Here is a 21,335-nt window from a genome sequence, read left to right on the forward strand (position 1 = left end):
AGGGCTGGTGGGACCATGGACCATGGGGCTCCTCTGCTGCCTGATGGGCAGGCAGCTCCTGGCAGGGCCGTGCCTGCGCTCGGCGTTTGGAGAGCCCGCACCGCCTCCGCCGGACGGGGATCTGCCCACGGGAACAAGGACATCCCGGCTCCTGCCCGGGCACCCCGGGCAGGTGGCGTCGGGTGTCCGCAGCTGCCAGCCGCCTTTCATCTCCTTCCAGGCAGGGGCTCGCTTTCCGTCACCTGCTGCCCTCCAGGCCGGAGGCCAAGAAAGCGGTGGGCAGGGCTGATGTGAGAGACGTGGCCGCTCTGCCCACACGTCCTCCGGCTGGAGGGAGAGCGGTGAGACGCCCGAGATGGGCCGTGGGTGCCAAAGCAGCGTCCTGCCCCACGCGCCCCACGCGCCCCACTCCCAAGCTCCCCGACTCAGGGTGGGCTTAGCTAGGACGGAGCCTGGCAAAGCCCTGGTCCAGAGACGGCGGCTCCGCTCGCCTTCCCTGCCAAACTTTCCATTGCCCTTAGCTCCTGCAATCAGCGGGAAGAGTGGGAGCTGGGGTGCAGGCGGGGGGCGTGTGTGTGTGCTGGTGGGGAGGGGGTGTTGCTGGGACACGCGTGGTCAGCAGCGTGTGTGTGTCCGGGCATGCATGTGCGTGTGTCAGCAGATGTGTGTGTGCTCAGGACTGTGTGCATCTATGGGGAGATTATATATATACATATATATATATGTGTGTGCGCCTTTCCAAGACAGCATTGCACGCCTGTGAGACTGCAGCATCCCTTTGCTGCGGCGTTTCTCAGCGTGTGCAGCCTAATGAGCCGGCACAGCAGAGTTAATTGAGGGGACAGACAAGCAGAGCTTGTCATTAAGGAAAGCGCTGCGGCAGGTACCAGTGACAAGATGCTGCCTGTCCCCCTGGGCTGACGGCAGCCCCCGCGGGGGACAGTGACAGCCTGAGTCCCCGGGGAAGACGGCCGAAGACAAGCGTCCCACGTGCTGCAACCCTCGCCCAGGGCCAGCTCCATTAGCAAAAGCAGCCAGGGAGTGGGAATTGCTGTCGCCTGCATAAAGGAATAAATCTGCCAGCCCCCAGCAGGATCGGGCTGGCAGGGGGTGTACCAAGCCAGGACCTGGTGGCTTGCCTACAGCCTACACCCTCCACCAAGAACATGTCCCTGCTAGTGCACACTTGCACAGCGTGACGATGCCCTGTCTGTCAAAGCTGCCCCCTCAGCTCCCACCATTAGGTTCCAGAGTGAACACGTAGCAGAGGGGACAGAACAGCCGGCTCCCAGCAGCATGGTGAGCCTGTGCCAACAGCCCACGAGGACGGGGAGCCTTGCTCAGGGCTGTCAGATTCTCGCTAGAGAGGCTCACAGAGCTGGAAAGGAGCCTTCACCGCCTCCATAGCCAGGAGCTGCCATGCTCCATCTCCCTCTTCCGCTCTCTTCCTGGCCTTGCCTCTCCCTGGGGGGCCATGTCCCCACGAGATGTGTCCACAGCCTCCCCTCAGGAACCCGGCCATTGCTACGGACATCTCCATCTTGAGGGCTGGGAATGCATTGTTCTGGCCCTCCAAGTAAGTGTTCACTCTGAAACCTAACGGTGGGGCAAAGGCCCTGTCCTGCGGGGAGGAAGGCATCCTGCTGGAGCAGAGTCCACCCCTCTGCCTCCTCCCTCCCACAGCCGCAGCCCCCCCCAGCCCCACACCCCCTGCTCTAGCCACCAGTGCCGCAGGCAGAATGAGACCCTCCTGGAGCATGTGTCCTCCCAGCCGGCTTCGCAGGAGACGACGAGCTCATTCAGTAGCTGCTGGGCTGCCATCAGGGGGACTGGAGTGTTTACGAGTTGATAACCTTATCGCAGACACATCCCTAATTAAGCTTGTTAGTTCTTTATGATAAACAACATTTGGGCTGGGGCCAGGGGGCTCGGCAGGGCCACGTGCTCTTCGGCAGCCGTGCAGCCCGCGGGGCAGTGCAGGCAGGAGAACAGGCAGCCCTGTGTTTGTACCCGGCTCTCCCTCCCCTTCCTGAAAGGGACCTTCAACCCCGTGGCTTCCCTGACCCTCCAAACCCTAATATTAGTCTTGGATTTCTCCTCTGGACTGGGGCGGGGTGGGCAGGAGGGGGGCTGGATTGCACAAGGCTCCCAAGGCTTTGCCGGTGCTACGGGAGCCCCCTCCTCCTCCTCCCACAGGGGAGGCCCACAGGGTCTGGGGCAGCACGAGAGGGACCTACTGTCTCTTGAGGGCCTGGAGATGAAGGGATGGTGGAGAACAGCAGCTCTGTGCTCTCCACAGGGAGAAATGAGGGGACAGCAGCTCAACCTGCTGTTGGGTGTGTGACCCTCAGGGGTTACATAGAGCCTGCCCCCCACCCCAGGATGGTTTCTTTATCCATCATCTGGCTGGTAACTGGAGATATCCACCTGTCCACTCATGCATCCACCCACCGGCTCACCCAGGTATCCACCCCACCATCCACCCTTGCCTTCACCCCTCCTTCTCCCCCATCAACCCACCCACCATCGCGCTCGCCTTCATTCCTCCTTCTGCCCATCTATCTGCTCTCCCCAAGCTGGGGGTGCTTGTGATCTGCCCCCCCCCGACGCTCATTAAGTACCAGCCCACGTCTCGGGGGCCAGACCTGCTAATGGGGTGCGGGGAGGGCACCCGCTCGCTCCCCCTCCTCCCAGCCCAAGCCAGCCCCAGCGTTTCTTATCTCTCAGATCCCACCTTGCTGGCAGAGGAGCAAGGCAGGATGTCGCATCCCTGGGGAACAGCAAGCCGAGCGATAACGAAATCGCAGCGGCAAGGAGAAATTACCTTGCCTGAATTTTAAAAACTTCTTGCTGAGGTTGCCGTGGTAACTGAAAGGTGCATCACGTTGCTCTGACAACCCCGAAACAGGCAGGTTTTTGCCTGGCGGGCTCCAAAGCAGCAGGTTTTGGGGAGGGGGAGCCCACTGGGGTGGGGAGCGGGTGGCCCATGGGATGTTCAGCCCAGAGCAACCCCTAGACGGAGATGTCCCCCTCCCCAGAGCTGCCAGCTGTACCACCACCCCACCACCATTTCCAACCTCTTCCCGTCCATCTCTCCGGGGAAGCGCTGGAGGAAGAGGACCAAGGGGCTCCAAGCCCAACCACGCAGTCCCCTAAGAAGGTGGCAGGGAGGTGGGATGGCTCCAGGTTGGTCCACCCTGCTGTGGGCATCCCTGGCACCGCGGGGGAGTTGCTGGGAGCCCCAGCAGGCAGCCTGGGCACCCTCCCTGCACCCTGCTCGGGGGGGTTTGTGCACCCAGCGTGGCTTTGGGCTCCAAGCCCGCAGGCGAGTGGCAGCAGCATTGTCCCAGCCCACGTAAATCACTCTGCCATGGAAATAGCCCCAGCGGGGTCGAAAAATAGCAGGTGACTCACACAGAGCAAAGGGTCCAAAATAGCCCCTCCGGAGCGCTCCTAAAATTAGTCTCCTTCCCGGGAGGTCCTGGCCGCTGTGTCCTTGCCAGGGCACAGCCGCGGCATTGAGCCTGCCCGGCTGCTGCCACCGCAGCCGCTTCCCTCCCGGGGCTGGGGGCACAGGGCCCCCTTCACTGCTCCCGTCCCTGTGGGACTTCCCCAAAACCCACTCCTGGGTGCGGCTGAGCCACGCATCTCTGAGTCTCTGGGCAGATCCAGGTGGTTCCGGCGGCCACAGGCTGCTCTTTGCGGGATGCCCCACGGAAAGCTTGCGGCCCCGAGCGAGACCCAGGCACCATAAAACACAGCCTAGGAACCCGCAAGCTAGCGGGGTGCTGAGGGCTTGCCCCCCATCCTGCTCCCTTTGCCTGGATTTCGTCAGGGGGATGGCAAGGCGGCGGATCAGGTGTTTTCCAGCGATAGCCAGTCCCCCAGGGATTCGGGTTTTCAGATACCAGCTCGCCTGCCTCACCGTTCCCCCATGGCAGGGCAGCACCAGCCTGCCTGCTCTCACCCGCTGCCGGCACTGGCAGGCGTGCGGGTCCAGGGGGGGACGCGGGGGGACCCCGGGAGCAGCATCCGCTCTGCTGGTGTGGCCAGGAACACTCCCCGTGCTGGGCCATCCCTCCTGCACAGGGGAGCGGTACCCGGTTAATTAGAAGAAGGGATGAATAATTCCTTTTTATAATGCAACGTCGCGCGGCAGATGCCGTCTGCCTCGTCTCGGCGCGCCGCGCGCGGGAGCCCGCTTTATTCTGCTCTCAGCAGAGTTATTTATACACTGGGACATTTTTCAAAGCGCCGCTTTGATGGTCTTCCACCAGCTCAGAAAAAAAAGTAGTCCATCCCAAAATAACCCGAGTGAAAGTCACAGCTCTTCATTACGCACATCTTCAACCGGGGGGCTCAGAGAACAAAAACCCGTCACATTCCTCCCATCAAATCCGCCCTTTTCAAGTGCATTTCAAATGGGTTCAAACCACCGCGGCGGCTAGACGAGTGCTAATGATGCTGCGGGCGCATCCCACCGAGATTTGGGCTGGGGAGAGGGATGGAGATGGAGGGCGGGGGGTTTTAAGCAGCCTCCAGAGCCCAGAGATGTTTTGGGGCACCCAGGACAGGGTCGACACTGCGGGGACCACGGTGGGGTATGCTGGGGGAAATGCTATCCCTCTCTTGCCTGGCTTTTCCTGCTGCAAGAAGCGGTTTCTTCCCCCAAACCAGGCTTTGGAGGAGGGGAATGAGCACCAAATAATTTTTTCCAAGGAATTGGAGCAAAGAAAACCCCAGCCCCCATTTCCCCATCGCACCCGCACGCACGCTCCCCTTGGGTCTGGATGCTGTTAAAGGGAAAAAAAAAAGGGGGAAAAAAAAAAAAAGATATGTTTGTAGGTGGTGACAAATTTCTGCGAAAACGTTTCTGACATGAAGCCGTCTCCCATCCAAGTTCCCTCCTGGCAAGCGGCTCCCCCCGCTCCCATGCCTGGCAAAGGGCCTGAGCTGCTCGCCCCCCTCTGCCCGCCGGGGGCTGCAGGGCCAGCAGGTGCCCCACGGAACAGCATGGGGGGTTCGGGGTTCCCCCCATCGCCCAGGCTCCAGTGTGCGCCGCGCTGCCTCCACGGCCGGCCTGGCTCCCCGAAACCCTCTCCCCATCGCTGGGCAAGGAGCCCTGGGTGTTTTGGTGGGGGCTGCTTGGTGACCCCCGCTCCATGGGGTGCCCTGAGCAGGACCAGGCACCACCTGCACCCACCACCACCCACTGCCAGCACTGTGGGACCACCAGCACCGCACCACATCCCATGGCGGCTCACCAACCTGCTGTCAATCACGCCCTGCATGTCAATCATGCCCTGCCTGTCAATCACACACCCTGATTCCCCTCACCAGCCCCTGCAGGAAGAGGAATAAGGGGCGTGGGGACCCCTCAGAGCACAAGGCATGCATTGCGCCCTGGGATAAAGGGAAACCGAGGCAGCCCAGGACACAGTCCAACCTCCCCAGCCTTGAAACGCCCTTGGGGGCTCAGCTTGCTCTCTGGATCCCGAGGGTCCTGCCTACATCAAGCCTGGCACTGGCTTGCCCAGCTGCCTGCAGCCCCGTGGCCCCGCTGGCCAGCCCCCTCGCCCTCTCCTCCAGGGGCTCGGCTCCACCGCCTGCAGCTCTGCGTGGCAGCCACCGCCAGCCCAGCGTGCCGCGGCTCCAGGGCCACCGGTGCTGCCTGGCAGGTGATGGATGGCTCGCTGCCGGCAGCAGGGAAGACTCTCCACCAGGGAAACCATTTCTTTACCCTCCAAATCCTCCTGTTTCAGCATTTCTGCAAGGCTGGAGCATCATCCCTGGGAAGGCCTGGTGCTGGAAGATGCCCAAGTGCCCAGGACGGGGTGAGCTGCCTGCACCCGCTGCTCGGCGCGGCAGAGCCCGGGGGGCCGGCACGCAGCCTGGCACTCAGCTGGCTGCCTGGCAGGGGGATAACCCTGCTGGGTGCGGCCGCAGGTCCCAGGCCCTGGGATCCCAGCCCCCATCTGCTTTTGGTTTCTTCCAACAGCACCAGAGCCCCCCGCTCCACCCCCCGTGGCTGCAAATTGGGTCCACGTTGCTGCAGATGGCGAGTCAATTAAAACCATCTTTTTTTCCACCCCAGCAGGGAAACCTGGACCATGCGGTTCCCAAGCCAGAAATGGGCTCTCGGTCAAAACAGCACCCGGGTGGAGCAGCTGAGGGACCAGGGACACACCTCCCCTTCCTCACCCACGTTGGTCCCGCAGGGCTGGGCGGGGAGCGTGGCCGGGGTGACACGGCCGCCCACCCAGGGCCACAGGGGCTCCGTGCCATGGGGCAGGAGGGGGTGCCGGCGCTGCCCGGCGTGGGATGACATCACCTCCCTGGGGAAGGGGCCACCCTTTGCCTGTGCACCCCCCCACCTCGGCCGCCCTCCTCCTGCCCCTGGAGCATCCATCCCCCCAGCACACAGGCAGGCTGCCGGGGGGCCGCAGCGGTACCCGCTACGTGCCAGCGGGATGCCGCACCGCGGCCCTGCCTGTCCTGCCCGCCACAGCCCCATGGCTGAGGCCAGAGCCAGCTGGCCATGGGGCATCTGGGTGAAATCATTTACGTGGGGAAGGGAAAACTATTCCAGGGCAATTCCAAAGCATTTCAGACACAGCTAGTGGCTCAGGAGAGGATGGACCAACACAGCAGGGAGGAGAAGGGGAAGCAGCCATGTTAACTCTCCTGTGGTGGCGTGGGGAAAAGTGATGGAGAGGAGTGTAAGCACACGCGTGCACACATGCACAGTGTGTAAGTGCACACATGGGTGCATAAGCTGCCCGTCCCAGGCTCTCCCCCTGCAGCCCCGCAGCAGCAAACACCACCTCCCATGTCAGGCCAGCTTTTGGTGCCCGGGATATAAATCCTGGGAAGCTGTGGGTGACTGGCTTTGGCCAGCACTTGGCACAGGAATAGCCAAGGTGGCCCCAGGCCATGGCTCTCCCCAGGGCCCATCCTGCTGGGCACAGGAGGCTTTTTGGCAGGGGGATCACAGGAGGGCCAACCCAGTCTGCACCAAGCCCTGGGGCCAAGCCGAGCTCCTGTGAGCGCCCCAAGCACATGTTGCTGCATCAAGCGCTCCAGATCAGCCCCCCTGCACCCCAGGTCTCCGGCAGCCCCGACCAGCATCGCAGGGCTGTTCTGCCCGCAGGCAGCATTTCGGCAACAACGCAAGCTGCCAAGCAGGCAAGCAAGGCATGCCTGGGGCTGGCCACGCAGAGCGCCGAGCTCCACCGTGGGGTGGTAACTCCAGCGATTAACGAGAGAGGCTGTTCGCGCTAACGACTTGGCCCCAGTTTCCTCACCTCAATTAGTGCGCAGGAGCTTGCAATGCTCAGAGGGCCTCCTGGAAAGCCAGGGCATAGCGGGCTTGGTCGTTTTAGTATTAATAACGCTGAAAGCTAGCCAGAAAAATCCGAAACCTTAAAACCAGACCGACAGTGATCTTCAATTCTGCGTATTATAGGTGCTGGAAGGAGCCACAGTTCGGTTGGTGCCGAGGCCCTTGGAGGTCACCCTGCAGCCAGCCCCGTGCCTGGGAGGAGCCCTGGGCTGCAGCCCTGCGCGCACCCGCCTGCCCCCCAGGAAAGGGCACAGGGTCCCTTTGGGTGTCCCCCTCGCCCCCCAGCCTGGGGTCTCCACATGCTCTGGGGCTCAGAGACCTTACTCTTCCCCCATCACCCACAGAGGAGAGACCCTGTTACTGCTTAGCAATAGGGAAACTGAGGCACAGCAGGACTGCAGTGCAGCTCTGCCTGTCCAGGGACTGCTCCGCATCTCCTCCTGCCAGAGCCCTGCTCCAAAGACCTCTCTCTGGCGCCCTGCGTCCCTCTGCATCCCTGCTAGGAATCCGCACCAGCCTGCATCTGCTATTTCAGCTGTGGGCCAGCACCCTCCTGGGGCAACCTGCATCAGGATCAGGCCACCAGGAGAGGTGGCGCCCCTGGCCCTGAGGGCACTTGGCTGCTCAGCCCCAGCAGGACAGGGGCCCGAGGGTGCTCCCCTCTGCTCAGGGGGGTCTTGCCTCCACCGCGCACTTCTGGGGCTGGCCCCCTCCCACGGCTTCTCCCCGCTCCGCCCCCGGAGGTCAGTCCCTGGGGAGGCAGGGACACCACGTCCATCTGAAGGCAGTGGGCCACGGCGCATTCAGTCACGAACAGCCGCGTTGCGCTGCCTAAATTGGAGGCGCGGGTGCTGGCAGGCGCCGGTGCCTCCCTGCGCCTGGTGCGGGGGCTGGAGGGCATGCCTGGCAGCGGGGGGGCTGCGCGCCCCCACGCCACCGCTTCTCCCCTTCTCCGGGCACCCAGTGGCAGCGCCTTCCCCCAGGAAGGGGGGCTTTGACCCATCCACCGTGTGGGGGGGGCTGCAACCTCAGGACCCCCATTAAAGCCTTGCCCCAGGAGGGGGCCCTGCTTTGGGCACCCCCTCCAGCACTTGTCCCCACAAGCAGGCAGCGGGGGGCCTTGTGCCCCCGTGGTGCGCTCCTTGCTCCGCACCGCAGCCGTTCTGCCGGAGATACCGGCTGGGGCTGGCTCAGCTCCTGGCACCGGGGCAACACTTTGCCACAGGAAAGAGGGAGCGAGTCTGGCAGGAGCCGGCCAGAGTCGGGAGAAGGCCGTGCTGTGCCCACCGCAGGCGGGGCCCCCCCTCTCGCCTGGGGCATCGCCTCTCCTCAGGAGGACGCGCTGGGAAGGGGATCGATGGGCTGGGAAGATGCTGAGCTGCACAAATGCACTTTATCGACCCATCGAGCCCACCTGCTGGGAAACAAACCCCCCCGTTTACAGCCCAGAGCAGCAAAGCACTTTGCGCATCACCAGCCGGGAGGTACGGGGAGGCGGGGGAGGCTGCCGCAGGGCACCGGGGTCCCCGCCGCAGTGCACCAGGCCTCCCCCCGCCACCGTCCCGCTGGCGAAACTGAGGCAGAGAGCGGGTGCCCCTGGGCTGTTTCGACCCGCCCGGCTCCCCCTGCGCAGCCCGAGAGGAGATGCCGCATCTCCCCCGCGCCCGGCACCGCGGCTGCGGCTGCCGGCTCCAGCTGCTCACGACGAGCCGGGGCCCCGCACCCGCCCCGCGGAGCCTTGCGCGGAGGCAACACGCGTGTGAGGGGCGTGCGGTGGCCGCGCCGCGCCCGCCACCTGGTGGCACGGCCCGGGCGGCACAGCCGGCCCCGGCCCGGGGACCGCGGGAGGGACCCCGTCCCCCGCCTGCGAGGCCGGCGGGCTCGGGGCGGAGGGCGTCCCCGCCTCGGCTCACCCCGAGCCAGGCCTCCCCCGACCCGTGCCGCCAGGCCCCGGGTGGGAGGCAGGAGGGGCCGGCCGCAGCCCGCAGAAGGGCCCTCTGCCAGGAGGCGGGGGAGAGCCGCTCCTGCCCCATCCCGGGCCGCCCCCGTGCCCACCCGGGCAGGGCTGGGCCGGGCCGGCGGCTCCGCGGGGAAAGGCTGCTCGCGGCTCGGCTTCCCTGGGGAGGCCGAGCGAGCCCCACCGCCAAAGGCATCAGCCAGGGATGAGCCCTTCCCTGCTCGCCTCGGCCCTGCAGGGGCGACACCCGCCGCAAGCGCAGGCAGAGAAGCACGAAGGCAGCGACCCGGCAGCGGCGGAGGAAAGCGGCGGGAGGAGGCGGGTGGCCGGCCCCCAGCCCCCAGCAGCTCGGGGCAGGGCGCCCGGGGAGGCCCCGGGGAAGCCCAGGTCGGGCACAGAAGCCCTCTGCCAGGCTACCCCCCGCGCAAGGTGCCGCAGGGGCCGGCCACCCTCCCCGTCAGGCCACCAGCCACCACAGGACCCGCTGGTAACAGGGACATTTCTGCTGGTCCCCTCCTGCTCCCGCAGCTAGGGCAGGGAGGGACAGCGGGAGGTCTGGTCCTCCAGCAGGCAGCATCCGCGCTGAAGCTCGGGAAAGACGCTGGAACAAGGGAGCACAGCACAGGGACGAAAGGAAGGCGGCGGAGCGCCGTGTGGAAGGAGGCTCCAGGATGAAGGCTCATCAAGGAAGAAGCAGAACCACAGAAAGGACAAGTAGCACTGGCAACTTCATTCACCCACCGAGAAACAGAAATAGGATTGGTTTTGGATGTATTTCTTTTGGAAATGAGCCAAACTGGCAACTAGAATCAAAGTCTTCAAAAAGTCTATACAAAGATGTATCATACAAAATGTACAGCAAAGTTCTCCAAAAAAAAAACAAAACCCAAAAAAACAAAAAACAAACCAGACAGACAATACAACAGAAGGAGAGCAGAGACGGTGCGAAACCACAGCTAACAGGTCCTGCCCCTGCTCCGGGGGGCAGGAGCGGCACCTGGACACCACACTCCAAACACAAAATACATTACACTATGTACAGGACCGTACAAAGATCAGCATCCCCTTTGGCCTAACCAGGAGCTCTCCAGCATGACGTTGGGGCAGTTCGGACAATCTGCTCGTGGAAGTGTTACATGCCGACAAGGAAAAAAGTCCAAGGGAATGAAATGGTCAACTCTAAACCGTAACCAGAATACAGCCAGGCCACCAAGCCTACAGAGTTTAACAGTCAGTTCTGGCTAACGAGTGCTTTGCGGGCCAGAGCGCGTTACTCCATCTCCGTGAAGCGAGCGAACATGGCTTTCCGCACCGCGTCTTTGTACGAGTCTGCAGTGGAGACACCGTAGGAGCTGCCCTTGGCTCCCAAGCCAGCTCCTCTCATTCGTACTTGGGCCTGCAAGGGAAGAGAGACACGCTTCAGCCCTCGGCCACGCCACCAGGCAGGACACCACAAACTCGGACCAGCCAGCTTCTCAAGCTCCGTGGGGATCCCATGCAGCCACAAATGCCGACACCAGAGCGGACTGCACACAAAACCCCCAGCTTGCTGGCTTCGCACCGCTTTGACCCACCCCAACAGCAGCCGAAATGAAGCTGCGCAGAACACAGCTCCCCACAGCGTAACCCAGAGCACAGACAAACCCAGAAAGCCAGCGCCGGTGGGAGGGCAGCCCACCCTAAGCAGCACAGCCCTGCCTGTCCCAGTCCCAGCTCTAGTATCCGATGGGACAAACAGGAGCAGGGGCTAATGTGAACAGAGGCAGCTTTGCTGTGGATGGCACAGCTTCTTCCACAAGAGATCTTCAGTGGCAAATGCTTCTGGATAAAAAAAAAAAAAAAAGGCACCAAACCTCATCAAGGAAGCGTCCATCTGTACTCACCTCGATGGGCGCTGTAATGCCCTGACATTTTCTTCCCAAGCCCGAGCCTTCCCTCCAGCCCATGGCCTGCAGCATCTTGTTGCCTATGTTACTGTTGTCGAGGCCGTCTTTGGTGGGCTGCTCGTAATTACTGCAGGAAGAGGAGATCAGTTAACTGAATTGCTCGTTATGTATTGAAGCGATCGCTGCAGAGCTTTCAGATACATACACTGTGCCAGCATCATAGACCTTCTTGCGCTTCGGCTCGGGGGGCTCTGGGATGCCGTACTTCTCCCGCCTCTCAGCTGCTCTGTCTCTGTATTTCATCTGCAACCAGAGAACCAGATTTAGTACTGATTTAAAGACACTTTTGTTTGTCTTTGAGCTACAGAAGCAAGCTGAATGCCTGCTATTATAGAAAGCTGTCTGCTGCAGCCTGCTAAAACGTGGCTTAACACCACAGAGAGGAGAACCTCAACCGTGAGTCCCTGGAGCACATCAGAAGCTGCACTGGGGCAGGAAGAGCCCAGCCCCAACACCTGCTGGATTAGCTGCGAGTGCCACTCCAAGGCTTCTGGTCCCAGCCTGGCAGCCCTGAGCTGGAGGCGGAAGGACCCTTCCCTGCTAAGCAGCAGCTGTGGGATACGGGACGCTTCTCTCCATGTAACAGGACAGCTCTGAACCTTGACCCATGAAGGGGCTGGCTTACAAAGATTATCCTGAGTGACGTGTGTCAGGATAAGGAGAGCTCAATGTATCATCTGTGCAGGTTTTCCGTTAGCTGCTCATCTGCTCATGTCAACACTGACCTCTCTCTCACGCAGCTCCAAGGCTTCAAGCTCCTGCTCTGAAAGCTTTGATCTCCTATAGATATCCATGTTTTGCTGAAAGAAGAAGAGATTCACATTAACAACATGAAATGCACGACAGCTCTTTTTACATAAGAACCCGACTTCTGGGAGAGCAATGATCCACCTGCAACTCTTTTTGCTTCAAGAGGAGCAGTTTTCCCAACAGCAACATGCATTATGGCTTTGGTTTACACACTGAATTACGGCAACCAAGTACCTTCCCGACAGCATAGCGCAACTACCTTGTGCAAGTCAGACAGCTGCTGGTGCCGAATCAGAGCATCCTTGTTTGGGAACTGCCTTCTACACAGCAGACAGGCCATCTTCTTCCAGTCAGTCAGCTTCTCTTCCTCATTCTCCATTCTCTCCAGTAAGTCCTCATCGTTATCGCTATCACCGCTGTAGGCAGCCACGAGGCCACGCTGCAAAGGAGGGATAGCGTTAAGGGGGGCGTGACAGCGTCACCACAGTTTAGAGGAGAGCCCAGAAAGAGAACACAGAGGCTGTAGATGGGTTTGCTGCGCAGGAGGGGCATCACCCTCTCATTCCTAAGGATGAAATGCAACTCAAAAGAACCACTACAGTGGCTGCAAGACTTAGTTCCCACTAGCCAAACAGTAATTTGAGTACAGAGTTTTTAGGAACCTCAAAACCTCAACTGAGCTCTTGAGGCTAGAAGAAAATCACAGCTTTTCTCAGCGTATCTCAATCACCCAGGCTACTGCACTTGCACCGGACCACTGTAACCACCACAACCTTTTACAGATGATGCCGTGGAAATCCAGGTTGGAAAGCAAGTATCCGCTAGACCTCCTCTAAAGTGCTTTACCAGCAACCTCCAGGAATACCTCTGTCAGGGATCTCATACTTACCTTCAGCGGATTTTCATCGTCGCCATTTTTCATCACCTCTGGCAAGATCTGCTGTCTCTCAGACAGAGCTCCCTGGATGAGACAAGAATGCCGTGAGCACCGAGCTCTCTGCCATACCACACCCCGCTGCGCGCTATTGCCAGCACCTTCACCTTTTTCTCGAAGAGGGCAAAGCCTGCATCTGCAGCTGCTGACTCTTTCCGCTCCTCCTCCCTGGTGCTCAGTGGCTGGAAGCTGTTCTTGAAGTTCTCTTTCTGCTTGTTCAAACTCTTTGCCCAGCGCTCCATGTCTTTAGCAATCTGAAATGCAGAGTGGTTTGCTCAGACAGCTCCTCTCACAGCTATCAATCTCCTATGACACAGATTCAACCTTGCATACTGTTTCCAGAACAAGGCAACCCACTACCTTTTATTTTTAAATCACAGGACACTGGATGTAGTGCAGCTGTTTCCCTGTATACAGTGTTCAAAGATACCGCAGCTTGCTTGTTTTACTGTATGAACCCTTCTTATCAATCTAATCCTCTAAGTGATGGCTCAGTTATACTCCCACTGGTCCTGGCATGATTCCACATGCGTTCCTCCTATGCAGAGCTTATTTCTGCACTGAAACCTTACCAACTCCACCTCTCCTCAGCCCTCTACAATGCCTGCAAATTGCAGGCATGCACCTCACCGAATAACCTAGGATTTCCTTTGTCACGAAAAAGGAGAACTGTTATCCCACTCCACAGAAGACTTTAGCCCAGTTACCATCCCACTTTATCTTTTACCTGTTGAGCTGTTTTACTCTTAGGCTTCTCTTTCTTCTCCTTCACTTCTTTGGTGGTGGTTGTGGTAGCTGTCTGTTGGTACGTGATACCTTCTGCAGCAGGCATGTAGGTCTCCTTTTCGCCATCCCAGTAAAGGTACTGCTGGGTTAAGGCATTGTAGTAATACTGCCAGAGAGAAGAAAAGAGAGTCAGACAGTTAAACGCCTCATACAAGCTAAGCATCCAAGGGAGAAACCAAGCAAGCTGTATGATTCAGACTACCGCATCAAATGGGAAGGCGCTTTGCAGAGTCCAAACAAGTTTTGCAGATGCCACAAAGGAGTCAAAAGGCGTGAAGTGGCTGAAGCCTCTGTCCCTAAACAGAGGCGTTCTGCCCAACAGCACTATGGAGAACCTTTTGCCTCTCCCAAGAGACGACCCACCGGAGCCCAGAGCTGGGTGCACTTTGCTGGGCACTCTGCAATGAAACAGCTCAGTAACAGTGCTAATCCTAGATGGGCCAAACCGGGAGGAAAATTAAGAAAAGGAGAGGAAAAAAAATGAAGGGCTATACCAGAGGGAAGTCAAGTCCCAGCTCTAGGCACACTGCTGAGAGTTACATGCTACATTTGGTATTTTGTGCACCTCAGAAAGTTAATTTCACTCATATGATGAGAGACAGGGAACTAATGGACCTTAACAGTTAAGACAGGTGGGATGAACTTATGTTTACCTGGGAATTAGGATCATAGTAGAGCCCTGTTATAGGATCATAATAATATCCTGAAGATTCATCATATTGGTAGGTGGAAGTGTCAGGGACGGCTGTAAAAAAATTAAAGTGTGGGACATGGTCGTTCCAGTCGAATTCAGACATGTATCTTTCTACGTTTCAGGTAAAATTCTGAGATTATCAGCAGCCACGACAGCAGACATGCCTGTAAAGGGCTCTTAATCACCCGTGCAGAATACGCTCTCCAGGGACAGCTTCACCACTGACATATGGTGATTGATCACTCAGCCAAAGCCAAGTCTCTCTCTTATTATATACTGACAGATACCTGTCCCCAGGAGCAACTCCCAATTGCTTACCGTACTTGGTTCCAGGGACTACGCCAGTCGGGGGAGCCGTCTGTGCCTGAGTGCTAGTGGTAGCTGGTGCTGATTGTGTCTGAAAAAAACCCAAACCCAGGAACCTCAATTAGAAAATCTGTCACCGAGGCGCAAGAAAACAAGGACAGCAAGCCAAGGCATGAGCAGCCCACACCACACATACAACAGCTAGCTCCTCTTCACCAATACACTTCGCACTCACCTTTAACAAAGAACAAAACTATCACAGCAAAGAAACGGCAGATGACTTAGGAGCACAAGCACTGTGACTAACCCGTGGACACTCAGCAGCTTTGCTCCACCACCCACTTTAAAGAGCAAAGGCTGCAGCTAAGCCAGATATCCCACATAACCCTGGCATTGAAAGCAAGGAGTAATAAGCGCTGTAATTACCGGAGAGTCAGGTGAGTTTGTCTGTTGATTATATAACTGAGGACTCTGGGACACAACTGCAGCTGTGGTGGTAGTGACCGGAGCGCCTGCCAACAGAGAGCAATAATGGATAAGCCAAATAATTTGTAAAACAGTACTTCATCCTAGGGCTAAAATTACTTTGTTTACGGTTTCAGCTCCTAATTCCAGCTCCAGCAGCCAAACAAGGCAATAAAAGTTTAAAAAGGAGACAGATACACAGTGGGTATTTTCTACCCAGCCAAGGAATAGTTTCCTTTTCAGGAGGAAATATTCTGCTCCCTAAGTCAGTGATTCCTGGCCTCTGACAGCTGCTAGTGCTAAAGATTTGTCTAGAGCTGCTTACACAGTTCTCATGAGTTCAAGGCTTTCGTCAATAGTCTGAAACAGAGGCTGCGCTCTCATCTCGCAGACTAGAGCTCCCACTTGAAGGAATTTGTTATGGTTCTCTAGTAACGCGTACTCATTCAGACATCCCGAGAGCAAAATGAGCCAAGTCTCCCTCTACCCAGCAAACCAACAAAAAGGCTAAGGTAGATTACCACTACTGCAAAACCATCATTACAAACAACAGCATCTCCCACGTGTCAGAAGTACTACCTGATATGGTAGCTGTGTCTGTGTCCAACACTCCTCCTTGATTTTGGTAGTACTGCTGATAATCCTGGGAGTACTGCAAAGAGAAACAAGTGACAACACAAGATGAGCAGATGTCCAAATTACAACCACCTACCAGTTAGAGCACAACTGCCACTACTAACCTGAGCATACTGCGTGTAGCCATCCTGTCCTGACTGGAGGTAGCTGTAATCAAGGGTGCTGCCTTCTCCAGTCTGTGGCTGAAATTCGAGAAGGTGATTTTTGTCAGGGACAGGTAAGTTACTGCATTTAAGAATTTCAACACTGCTTAGGCTCCAGCCTAACTGTCAAGAGCAGATCTGTCATAGCAGCTTTGGTCAGTTCAACCAAGCAGTGGCCAGCAGTGAAATGATATGCTCTACGTTTTCATTTTCAGGAAAGCAGGACTATGAGCAACAGCCTCCAAATCATACCTGAGTGGACGACCACTGAGCTGCAGCAATGGCTGTACTTGCCACAGAGAAGGCGCTGACTCTGTTACCGTCTGGGAGAAGCAAGTCTCTGTAACCACAAAAATCACACACCTGAGTAAATACTGCTTTTTTCTGATGTGTCTCCCCGCGCAAGGAGGTAGAGTCTGCTCTTATGCGTGAATTTCTTAGCAGTAATAAACATTGTGATTGTAATGAATGAGCCAAAGCACTGCGTGCAAGTAAAGGAACTTTAGATTCGTCGTTGTACAGTCAAGAACGAGTCACTAAGTCTCCAAGGAAACAAGCGTGCAGTGTATACAAGCAGTTAGAATGTTCTCTTCAGAGGACTGGAAATAGGGGTGGCAGGAAACACTGCTTTCACTCTCCTCACACACAATGAAGAGCAGGATGCATGCAACACAAGACACTTAAGGGAAGCACAACTTTGGAGTGACAGTAAGCTTAATAAAATCCCAGGTGACAACTACAAATCTTTAATATAAACGGGGGAGGGAGGGGAGGAATAATCAACTGCTATCAGAACTCACTTTCTGGCACTCTTTGCAAAATCAACACCAATTGTTTTGCCATCAATTTTTAATGGTGGCTGAAGACTCTGTAAAATCTGCAGCAGTTGAGAAGCATCCTACAACGAGAAATACTCATTATTATGAAAGGAAGGTTATTGAGGAGGATTCAGAAGTTCCCAGAGCTCCACTTTTCACATACATGCCACTGAGAGCAGCTAAAGCTGTAAGAACACCTCCATCTCCTCACACTATACACACTTCGAAGAGCGTAATGGGACCGATCACAGCCCACGCACAAATAGCGTGGGTTTCCCTGGGTCACTGAATATTAAACATGTTCTAAAATCTTAGCTTTATAAAGCAGATGTTTGCCCTAAATTACTCCAAAAGGGAGGCCAGCAGAGACTGAGGTCAGGCACCCATTTTCATCCAACATGAACTGTTCCACTCTGCCTAAAGCAGGTCCAAACAGATCACATTGCTGACTGAGTTCAGTATACGCAGGAACAGAGATTCTACCACCCTTCAGGGACCCTGTGCCAGTATTTGACCTCCCTCACAGTTAAGAGGTTTTCCTTGTACCTCATTGCAATTTCCCACGTTTCAGTTTATGGCTGTTGCCTACATTCTTCTCGAGGGTACACAGGGATAGGAATATGTCTCTGCTGTCCCTACACCCTCCCACTGGATGCTGCAGAGAGCAGCAAGATTCCCCCTCCTCCCCCTTCTCAAGGTAAAAGAAGCCCAATTCTACCCACCTTCTCCCACATTCTATGCCCCAGCCCTTAATTTTTGCGATCCAGATACGATCCCAGACCATTTTTTTTGTGATCCAAGTGTGAAGCTAGCCTTCAATCCAGAACAGCACTCTGCTATGAAAATAGCTTTCCAATGTGCTCACAACATCCTATCACCTTCTTTCCAAACTGCAGCTAATGATGAAAGGCTGTGACACACTGTCAATTAACGCTCGGTGAACCGAGGCAGTCCTTCAGACACCTCAAAGGCTCTAAATGTTTCAGCTACAGAAGCACATTAACAAGCTGTTTCTCTCCAACACATCAGTAAGGCCCTCACCATGGCAGAAGACAGCTGCACAAACGCAAAGCCTCTATTTTGCTGAGTCTGCTTGTCTTTGATAAGACGAATATTATTGACTGCCAGAGACGCATACGGAGACAAGGCAGTCATGATGGATTCCACTACTGTGTGAGGAGCAATGTTTCGGAGAATGATGGCTGAGGAGAAAAGAAAGTATGACATTAGCTGTGCACGTAACAGCTTTCCAGAGTACTTCAAGTTCTTCAGTGGGCAGTCTGAGGTACAGGAAGGATTTTAGTACCCGTACTTTGCATTTCATGTTATAGAATAAGTCAACGATAACTTACTATCACAGTAATAATCCACAGACTGAACGGCTTCTGCTGCTCCAGGCGGCACCTCCTGTTCTGAATCTTCATGGGAAGAGGAAAATACTTTAGTCACAATGTGGCTCGCTCACTCAAACTCCATTTCGCAAGCCACCCCAGGACCCATAGTGAACTTTGTTCCCTACACAGTCTCCCACAAAATCAAACACAGCCAAAGAGATCAATGTAACGTACCGAATTTGTCCGCTCCACAGCGGAAGCATTTTAGTCTCCTTCTGAAGTTGTAAAGGCAGCACTATGAGGAACAAGAGAGGCCTAATAAGAACTCAGGTGATTTGTAACCATTCTAGCGTTTGCTGTACAATGGTGAAAACAAGACATTCATACAAAGTACCACAACGAATCTAAATGCGCCAGAATAATTGAGAACAGCAAAGGCCACCCTTGTCCGTATCACAGCTGCTTTTCAGAACATCCCAGCTACTTTTTTCCTAGTCCTCCTGAATTATTTAGTTATTTTAACTGCATGGTCTTCAATTCATAACCCCAGGCATAGTAACTACTTTAAAAAGCACAATGTTAAAATGAAACACAGGCTGGAAAACAAGTTATCTTTATGGGAGAAAAGCGTAGTTAAAGCCTGACAAAACCGCCTGGTCTTCATCTTACTAAATCATCTCCACTTCGGGGGGGTCAAACAAGGAGCGCACAGCAGTATGTAGCAGACCAGCAGCAATTCAACACTACATTAGTCATCACCTAACAACTTTGTGTTCTAGTACAGCTCACTGCCCAACCTCTGTGTCTTCTGGGGCAACACCTCTATCACTCCATCTACTCTGCCACCAGAGCTACAAAATCTTTTCGTTCCTGTGTCTTAGTATTCCTACAATATCATACGGACCAGCAGTACGAGTGGGTCTGAATCACGTATCACTTTGTTCAAACCACTGAGCTGGTGAAGAGCACCAAAGCCAAGACAAACTCTCTCCGATAAAAACAGGCACTGTACCTTGTTGCAAAGCCAGTCCTCAAATTTAGGCCTGGGGTTGCTGTAGTGCATCGCAATCTGCTTCCCCTGAATCACCAGCTTTTTCTGTAAAAAAATTGGTTTCAATTATTCCTGTATCGAGGCACACATGTTCATTTTCCCATGGCAGAGCACCCTTCGGAGGAATCAGTGCTCCTGAATTAAATGGACAACATATGGGGAGGATGTGGAGGACAACCACCGCCACCTACACCCTGCCCATCCAATCCTGCAGAGAGGAGGACGAGGGCAGTAAGAGAATGGGATGTGGAGCAAAGATAAACGGAATCAGGGAGTGTTGAAAAAGCTGCCAAACACTAAACGCTGACATGGAACCAGGAAGTGTCTCGAAGGAGACAAAGTCCTAACCTGCTGCGTTCAGGATTAACACATTTTTAGGAGTCTCTTTGCCCCCACATTTCTATTCACTTCTGGTATAGCACTGAGCGACTTTTTAAACATGTCCTTAGGTGACTGCTTCACTTCTTCCCCTACTCCAAACACCCCAGACCTTTTAACAACCACATTACTTTTCCAAGCACTTTCTTCAGAAGTATCCCTTTGAAAATACAGTAATTCCTCCCAAAGGGATCCTGCTTAAGACTTCTTGGAGGCTGGATTACAAGTGCCATCAACTGAAACGTAACTCAGAGTGGTTTCCTTTGACTAATGCATCGGTTCAATTGGAAGCCTGCACGAGAGGTTTGTGTTCTTCACTCAGGCAGGAGCTCTCTAAAACGAGTAACTAAACTGCAAATGAAGCTTCTCCAGGGGTAGGAAAAGTTCATAATGCTTTCAGCATGTCCTCTCACTCTGACTTTAGAGGAGTTAGGAATTTACATCTATTTAAGAAGCCTTGATTCTCAGCCTCACACTTTGCCAAGCGTGGGTATGCAGAATGCCCTTTCAAAATATGGCCATCAACATATTTTAGTCAAACAGGTGGAAGTACGTCTGAGGAAGCACGGATTAGTGGCCAAACCCCAGACATTTTAATAGAACTATTTTTATAGCAGGTTGGCTTACTGCAGAGGTACCACAGAAGTGCCAGGACCGGTGGCTTTTCTGATCACAGGGTCTGACATAGATCTAGCATGTAGCATGAATAAGGCTCTCACATTCTGCACAACTAAATAGGGCAAAGCCATTTCTCCTACCGGCAGGAGGGAGGGTTGGAGGGCCCAGCATTCACTGGATATGCACACATAGAAACAAAGCTGCTGGCATAGTTGCAATACATCATTCTTTCAATCTAACAGTCAGCAACCGGGCTGCTGGGGAGATTCTACGTTTTCCCTACTACTAGGGTGGCTGGTTACTGGAGTGAATTTGAATATGTTTCAATAAATTATGCATCAGTACAGCTTTGTGTATATTAAAATCATCTCATTTCTGAAAATATGCTCAGCATCAATTTCTTGATATAAATCTTTCTGCTGCATCCGCCAACCCCACTGAGCAGCATGTCAGGAAAACAGAATTTGAAAGCTGCTCTCTGGCTGGGGAAATCACCCATGGTACAGGACACGTGAAAGAAACCCTATTCCAGCATAAGGCACACGACAACTTCCATTTGCTGGAACTGCGTGCCTATGAATCCCATTACAGTGCCATTTCTTTATGTGTAACACCAACAGAGCAGAACACCGTTCCTCATGCTGCCCAGGGACCTTCACATCAAATAGTTGTTTAAAAAAAAAAAAAAGCTTTGATACACTTTGCTCACTTTGAGAGTATTTTTAAGTTCTGTTGTTAAAACAGATTATGAATGTTCAAAAAGGAGCAAAAGCTGGTGAAACTGCAGTGCAAGAGGAAAATCTCATTGGGAAAGAAACTAGAGGACTCATGGCATTTTGGCTCCTTATAAAGTCATATGCCAAAAAAGCCAAAATACACAGCATAACCTATGTGAGAACTCACTCTCTACCAAATTTAGTTGGAATAAACATGCTTTTCCGCTTGAAGAGCCAGTTCTCCCCCTTTAACTGGGGGAATGCAATACTGCCATGAACTGGTACTTCTCTTTCAGGGTCAATACCAATGTAATGCAGAGATCTGGTGCTTTCTCTGGCAACAGAGAAGGAAACATCAGGTAGAAGTAAGCTGAAGTAAGTTAGGATTTTTTAAAGACTACCTGCTAAACCTTCACAGCCAAATTAAATCAAAACAAAGTAATTTAAAACAATGGCACATT

At 54.9% G+C, this 21,335-nt stretch overlaps 1 protein-coding gene across 1 annotated transcript in view; it reads right to left on the minus strand.

Annotated features, from left to right (window-relative positions):
• Nucleotides 1-10,058: 10,058 nt before the first annotated feature.
• Nucleotides 10,059-21,335, minus strand: part of RBM5 (RNA binding motif protein 5) — a 15,378-nt gene continuing 4,101 nt past the window's right edge. Inside the window, exons 6-24 of the mRNA XM_082321974.1 lie at nucleotides 19,124-19,207; nucleotides 18,346-18,406; nucleotides 18,130-18,195; nucleotides 17,819-17,979; nucleotides 16,760-16,857; nucleotides 16,212-16,299; nucleotides 15,921-15,998; nucleotides 15,760-15,832; nucleotides 15,142-15,227; nucleotides 14,728-14,806; nucleotides 14,369-14,460; nucleotides 13,657-13,821; nucleotides 13,037-13,183; nucleotides 12,885-12,956; nucleotides 12,255-12,434; nucleotides 11,971-12,045; nucleotides 11,391-11,488; nucleotides 11,183-11,312; nucleotides 10,059-10,695 (exon numbers count right to left, since the gene is read on the minus strand). Coding sequence (XP_082178100.1) covers nucleotides 10,570-10,695; nucleotides 11,183-11,312; nucleotides 11,391-11,488; nucleotides 11,971-12,045; nucleotides 12,255-12,434; nucleotides 12,885-12,956; nucleotides 13,037-13,183; nucleotides 13,657-13,821; nucleotides 14,369-14,460; nucleotides 14,728-14,806; nucleotides 15,142-15,227; nucleotides 15,760-15,832; nucleotides 15,921-15,998; nucleotides 16,212-16,299; nucleotides 16,760-16,857; nucleotides 17,819-17,979; nucleotides 18,130-18,195; nucleotides 18,346-18,406; nucleotides 19,124-19,207 — 1,959 coding nt within the window. The 3' untranslated portion in view covers nucleotides 10,059-10,569. The remainder of the gene's footprint in view (nucleotides 10,696-11,182; nucleotides 11,313-11,390; nucleotides 11,489-11,970; nucleotides 12,046-12,254; nucleotides 12,435-12,884; nucleotides 12,957-13,036; nucleotides 13,184-13,656; nucleotides 13,822-14,368; nucleotides 14,461-14,727; nucleotides 14,807-15,141; nucleotides 15,228-15,759; nucleotides 15,833-15,920; nucleotides 15,999-16,211; nucleotides 16,300-16,759; nucleotides 16,858-17,818; nucleotides 17,980-18,129; nucleotides 18,196-18,345; nucleotides 18,407-19,123; nucleotides 19,208-21,335) is intronic.

The sequence above is a fragment of the Platalea leucorodia genome (genome assembly GCF_965183815.1).
Source record: "Platalea leucorodia genome assembly, chromosome: 9".
NCBI lineage: Eukaryota > Metazoa > Chordata > Aves > Pelecaniformes > Threskiornithidae > Platalea > Platalea leucorodia.